General features: G+C 34.3%; 1 protein-coding gene across 1 annotated transcript; it reads right to left on the bottom strand.

The window, feature by feature from the left end:
• Positions 1-3,314: 3,314 nt before the first annotated feature.
• Positions 3,315-5,670, bottom strand: LOC136034267 (protein scylla-like). Its single transcript, XM_065715407.1, has 3 exons — positions 5,473-5,670; positions 4,540-4,594; positions 3,315-3,748 (listed from the first exon to the last, which is right to left on the bottom strand). Exons 1-3 carry the CDS (start codon positions 5,668-5,670, stop codon positions 3,315-3,317), a joined length of 687 nt encoding a protein of 228 aa, XP_065571479.1.
• Positions 5,671-7,121: the final 1,451 nt, after the last annotated feature.

Here is a 7,121-nt window from a genome sequence, read left to right as displayed (position 1 = left end):
ATCTGGGGGGCTGAAGGGAGAGGAAAAATTAGAAAAAATGAGGTATTTATAACTTACGAGTGGGTGATCGGATCTTAATGAATTTTGATATTTAGAAGGACCTCGTGACTCAGAGCTCTTATTTTAAATCTCGACCTGCATTAAGCCTCTGATTTTTCCTTTGAAATCAATCTATTGATTCTTAGGATTTTGCTAGAGCTCTTGGCTCTTCCGGCCTCGTCACAAGTACCATATGAGCTCTTAGCTCTTGTTTTAAGAATAAATTTGTCAATTTGTCCAATTATTAGCAGCTTTGTCACATGGGCTCCCGCCAAGATTTTGCTTATTGGTGCCCTTGTCACATTGGGTCCTCCGCAAGATTTTACTATCTGCAAAAATCATAAAGATTTTGCATTTTTTAACAGAGGAAAAATTACAGGTACATGTTCATTTTTTTCCCCCAGGGGTGATCACATTGAACCAATAGTCATAGAACATCAGGAAAGGGCTCATTTGAAAGAATATTAAAAGCTCCAGTTCTCTTTTTAAGTAACAAGAAAGAATGGAGGGCAGCTAACCCTCCTCCTAAGCTACTTTTTTCCTTAGTCGTTTGATCAAAATTTTGAGATAGCCATTTTCTGCAGCACATTTGAAAAGCATGGAAACTGTGCCTTTGGGGTTAACATTATCTCCCACCGTCCCTAGGGAAAGGTCAGTAAATAATGAAAATCTCCCTTTGTTTACGCATAGTATTTGTTATTGGTAAGTATAGAGACTGTTTTCGGGGGGGGGGAGGGGGTCAATTTTCAGCTGGGGGGTTTTCCATTGGGATATTTTTTCTTGGGGAGGGAAATTTTCGGGGGACTTCCCAGGAGAAATTTTAAACTAGGTGGATTTGATAGAATTTCTATAAGAAATTATTTTTTTTTTGTCTTACTTTAATTCTGGCAACTCAATTTTAAACTTGGATTCCGGGGAATTACGCGAGGGCTATTTTCAGCGTGTTTGGATTTCAGGGAAAGAGTTCCCACGGAAGAGGGATTTCCGGAGTAATAGGGAAAAAGATTAGAAATTAAAGTCTTTTTCAAACGGAAGTATTACAAAGCGAATTTTTAGGCTGAATCTTCTGCAAGAAGTTTTACGGGGAAGGGAGACATTCAACGAGGATAGAATTTTCTAGAGAAAATTTTATGGGGGGGGGGGTGTATTCCACGTGGAGAAAATTTCTGCAAAGTAATTTTTCGCGAGGGGAGGTAATTTTTCATAGAGGGTGAGCCAGATTTACTGGCACTATTTGCAAAAGGATCAGAAATTAAATAAACAAAACAAGTTTGTTTAACTGACAGTAAGAGCCAACCTTAAAACGCAAAACGAACAGAAATCGTTCTGCATATGAAATTGTTGTCCCCTTTTCGATGCCTTACTCTTTACACTAAGGTTTGACCGTTTGTCCTAATTTTTTAAGAGTGGATCCTGAAAGACAAAGACTGTTTAATTAGAATAGGAAGCTTTTTCAAAAGTTCTAAAAGCTTTAGCGTAAAGAGCAAGGTATCAAGGAGGGGGGAAATTCCTTCATATACGAATAATTTCTATTCGCTTAGAGTTTCAATGTTGCTCCTTACTTTCAGTTAAACAAAAACTTGTTTTTTTTGTTATTTAAGAAAAAAATAAGAACAAAAAATAATGCAAACCTTCATAATAAGCTATTGGTAGTTCAAAAGAGGGGATAACTTGCATTGTTACTAAAAAGTATGGATGGATCTTGAAATCGTAAGAAAAAAGAAAAAATCTAAAGGAAGTACGAAGAAGCAGCAGAAATTTTAAAAGTGAAAAAAGCTAAAGAAAATTTAGCTTCTCCCTGGGTTTGAGGGTGGCAAAATTTGAAATTACTGGGGCATGTAGTGAGAAGCGGTTGAAAAAGGCGATATTGATAAACCACGGGGAGCATAATTTAGCTCTATTTTAGGCACGCGCGCGAAGAATTATCTTAGAGCCAGGAGGGTTCAAGGAAATATTCAAATTATGCTGAAAATAGAAAAAATATCTAAAGGGGATTCTAGGAGGGGGCCATGATTTGGAACTGCCTGTTCTCATTAGGAAGGAGTCGCACTTAGTTTGATTTAAATAAAAAAAGAAAATGAGCAACATTAAAACTTAAAACAAATGAACATTATTTCATTTAAGAGGGGGAGGGGCTGTCCATTCCTCAACCTCACTCTTTATGCTAAAGTCTCAGTTAAAAAAAATGTTTCTCATTCAAATGCAACGGGTTTAGTTATGTGGCATTCTATCTTAAAGAATTGTGAAAAAGCCAAACTTTACCCAAACTTGAATACGATTTCTATTCAAAAAAGCCCTCTTCCAATCCTCTATGACTATTTATTGGCTCGATATGATTACCCATGGAATAATAAATAATGAGCACGCATTTGTGATTTTTCTTCTGCTAAAAAAAAATACGAAATTCTACATTTTTATAGATAGGAGCTTAAAACCTCTACTGTATGATTATCAGACATACAGAATCTGATGATGAAATTTTCGTTTAGGTCACTTAATCCCCCCCCCCTTTCATAAATCGTACATATCTTCTCAGGCAGGTAGCTTGTTATGGGTAACATTAAACTTAATGGTTTCTAATATTTGGAATCAACATAAAAAAACCAATACTTTTCATGTATGTATTTCTTACCACGAACAGTTTTAAATACGTTGCCTATGATTTGAAACTCAAGACTCTCACAATTTTGTAATCATCATTATAAGCCAAAACTAGCGCTTTACTGAAAACAGAGCCTGCTTGAAGTGCTTAAGAGAACCAAAAATGTTTACAAATTTATTGACTTCATGGCTGGTGAAAGATCATCGAAAGTCTTATAAATTAGGTTCTATTTTCTGCAATCTACTTAAGGACGTTTTGCTCCTACTGTTTTCAGTAAGTCTTAGGTTTTTAGAAATGTACTGATATAGAGAAATATCACAAGTCTGTTTATTTGAACCAGTTTAGCAGATATATGCTACTTAAACTACAAAAAAATAAATTTTGTTCGTTTTAAGTTTAACTTCACTCTTTATTTCTACCGGAAAAACTTTATTTTTTGAGCTATTAATCCTGAAGCTCTCCAAAAGTCTAAAAGGTAAGCGTAAGAATAAAAACAATTCGAATTTATTCAATTACTAAGTCAGAAAGACAAAGATCAATTGTCTGACTAGAACTGCGATCACAGATATAACAAAAAATAAACACAAACAGAGACTATATAGAGATCATCACTGACACGGGTACAGCTCGATTTTGACTAGAATTTATGCCAGAACATGAGTCTTCTATCCTCTTAGTTTCTGAAAAGCTTTTTGAGACTAATAGTATAGTTCTTGTTGATCACAATGGGAGTTGCACTGCCCCTTAAGCTCTTAAATATTTGTGGCACAATTTTCAACCATCGACTGGCTTCTCTATGCAAAGTGACATGCACCTCAAACATGGCAACAGTGTAATCATCACACCTGATTTTTGCTAGCTCGCGTGGTTTATCTGAATCCTTACCACTATCAAGATTGAAGTATATAACACAGCCCTTAATACCACATGGCTCGTACTGGGCCATTTTGAAGATGGAATTGGCAATACAGTCTGCCATGCCTTCTGGAACAATTAGTTGTGAGTTTGGATTAAGTTGTGATGCCCCGTAAGCAATTTCTTCCATAATAAGTTCACTTAGAAGGTCCTTTTCTTCTAATTTGTCTTCTGATTCTCTTTCAAAGCACACTATAAGAGAAAATAACATTTAAAGATCGGCTACCAAAAATTTAATTTAAGTAATGAAAAAAAGAACTACTGAAAAATATTAAGAGACCGAGCAACATAAAGTTCTTTAAAGTAAACAAGAATTAAAACTAAAACTCGAATTAAATATAAAGACAACATAAATTGTCACAGACTGATAAGCGAATCATAAAACAGACAGAGAAAAATGTCAAAAGAAAGAGTTAGAAGAAGAATTTTTCATAAATTATGTTAACAGAAGTACAAATTTAGCTTTGTACGAATTTACAGTACAAGAAAAAGAAATCTCTTTTGCTGTCATGGAAATAATAACTTAAATAGAACTTAAAATTTTCTAATAAATTTCAGATCATTTCTAATAATAAATATCAAATAATTTTAAAGTATTATACAGAAAGCATTGCTTATGTTGTCACCAATAAAATAAATACTAAAATTTAAGCGATAAACCACATTGTCTTTATAATAGCTACTTATTCAACCATTCGGGTTTATTTTTATTTTATTATCACTTCTTTTTATTTTTTTATTATTATTTTATTTTAGCTTACTAGTGTGGTAGACAAAACTATAGGTTGTTTTGAAAATACAGAAAGGGAAAACCATTTTGGAACCATTTGGAAGCTAGTCAGTTAATGAAGCCTGAATTATATTTTATCTTTTCTTTCTTTTAAGTAAAAATAGTCCAAAATCATCTAAGCGAAATACAAAACTTTATACAGAAGATTTGAGAGTTGGAATGTAAATGCTACAGTTAAAGATTCAGCACTTACCATCATCATAAATGTCAGACGTCAAGATAGAGTTTGTCCTCTGTCTATTTGTCATCTTTATAGAACAATTAATTGAATGTACTATCAATTAATAACAATTAAGAAGCTAAAATGCTGAAAACTTGCTCTTCGCGTGCCCTTATATACCTAACCTATAGATTAGGATCAAGTTCATCTGACCGCCCATGTTTTGGATAAAAGGACATTGTTTTGAAACAGAATTTCACAGAATTAGGTTCTTTTTCCAGATGAGCTAATTATATGCTAACAATAAGCTAATAATTTAAGTTTTACTTGTTTTAACATATATTTATTCATTAGCAGAAAGCCTTTCACCGCTTCTTGGCGTTTTTTCAGTGGTCTTTTTCCAGATGAGGTAAAGTACGAATTTTTTTCCAATTCTTTAAGAATCACCCCTGAATAACGAAGGCCGTTTAATTAGAATAAATGACTGTTTTGAAATCACTAGAAAATATTTACTGTTAAGGGCATCTGGTATACCGTAGAAGAATAAGACCTTCACTAAAGCTCTTCAGTCAGCTGAATCATAAGCTTTTCATAAGCTACAGAACTGAGTACTAGAGGTGTTTGGTGGCTCAGGCACTTTTCAATTTTTGATCTAAGAGTGAAACTTAAGTCGACACTTCCTCTACCCTCCCTAAAACTGTCCTTTTCTTCTCTTAAAACTTAGTCTACAGCATCTCTAAATCTAAAAAATATCATCGTACAAAGTAATTTGAGACCTACGAAAACCAGGCTAATACCTCTTACTCCTATTGCCTCTCTTATACAGGGGTTTAAATAGGTTTTTTGTAAAAATCGCTAGGTACATCTCCCTTTTCAGAAATCATATTCACAATCTTCAGCAACTTATTTCTAACCTCACATCCACCATATTTAAGAAAGCCATTTACCGCACTATTGCACATTTACCGCGCATATCTTGGCAGCACCATCGAGAACACGGGATCCACAGCCAAAGAAGTTATCGCCCGAATTGGACAGGCTAGCAGCACCTCCAACAGACTCAAAAAAGTTTGGAGATCGAGTACTTTCTCTCTCCGGTCTAAGCTCCACCTTTTCAACAGCAACGTCCTGCCCGTCCTCCTCTATGCATCTGAAACATGGCATCAAACAGTTCGTGGTAACGAACTGTAGTAAGGAGCGACCCGGCTCAATAGTAACCAAAACTCTAAAAACGGAATTTGATACCAATAGTTACATCAAAAGAATAGCATTTTAATGCTAATTTTAAATATATAAGTTTCATCAAGTTTAGCCTTACCCATCAAAAGTTACGAGCCTGAGAAAATCTGCCCTATTTTAGAAAATAGAGGGAAACACTACATTATTTTTTAATCCTTTTAGTACTGTCACTAATTCTTCCTCGCAAAAAAAATAAAATCCTTCACATCCAAGGTGTCACAAACGCTAAAATTTTGTACTATATCTTATCCTGTAACTCTCTCAAGGTATTGCAAATTTTCAAAATGTTCTGCCCCTCTATATTTTCTTATCAATAATTACGGCCCCGTTTCTCTTTAACTCTAACATGTTTAACTGGGACAAGTCCAGATTGACTACTCCCTCTCAATTTATCAACATGTCAGTATAATATTTTACTATTAGGTCGTCTAGCTACATCTTCCAGAAGTAGAGCAATTTCATCTTTGAGCTCAATTTCATGCGTTCTTAGTTCATATTTTAATAGTTTCTCGTTTTAATGGATTTCTCTTATTTTCATATGATCTATCACTCAGATAGCTCTTGTGTAAGCCCCTTCTCCTCTCTATGAAACATAAGGAATTTTAGCTAATATTCCTAGCTACGCTCCTAACTTTCATCCTTAAGACACCATCAGCGACTTCGTCAATTATTTTCCTAAAATTTTCTATCCATGTTCTACATTGAAAAATTTTAAACTCTCAGGTTTAGTATTCAACTATTCCTGAAAAGTTTCTTTCAAAATTTCATCCTGGAGTCACCAACGTTATAGCTTCATAGAAGGTGGTTTCTCTTCCTAAATTTCAGCTATGAATTGACCCTACACAGTACTAGTTGCTGTTGACTTTGAACATCAATAAGAGCACTCCTATATAACCTAGTATCCTGTATTGATTATGCCGGTCTTGGGTTTACAATAACATAATCAATAAGATTAGCTGTCTTACCATCATGCGAATACCTTGTTAATTTATAGGCTATTTTATGACCAAATAATATACTTGGTCATATTAATTACTAAGTAGGAAATCAGTCTTCCTTTCTCCTTCTGTCTTTCTGTTTTGTTTTTTATGGTTAATTTTTAATTTTTTTTTTATGGTGTATGTTTATTTCTGTGTTTGTACTGTTGCATTGGTGATTTCTTTTTTCATTGTATAGCTAAATTGTTATACATACAAAATTGCAACAGTCTGTATCCATTACTGTTTTCTTTTCCTACACCTACTTTACCTAGAATAGGATACCATCTATAATTATTTCTGCCTACCAGGGCATTAAAGCTTCCTACTAATAACGCCATATTTTCTACCTGGGACCCAGTCTTTTTGCTCCTGTAGCTGTAAGTGAAGCTCATCGGA

Source organism: Artemia franciscana, chromosome 13, assembly GCF_032884065.1.
Source record: "Artemia franciscana chromosome 13, ASM3288406v1, whole genome shotgun sequence".
Lineage (NCBI taxonomy): Eukaryota > Metazoa > Arthropoda > Branchiopoda > Anostraca > Artemiidae > Artemia > Artemia franciscana.
Note: the sequence above shows the minus strand (reverse complement) of the source record. Positions and strands in the feature narration are given on the sequence as shown.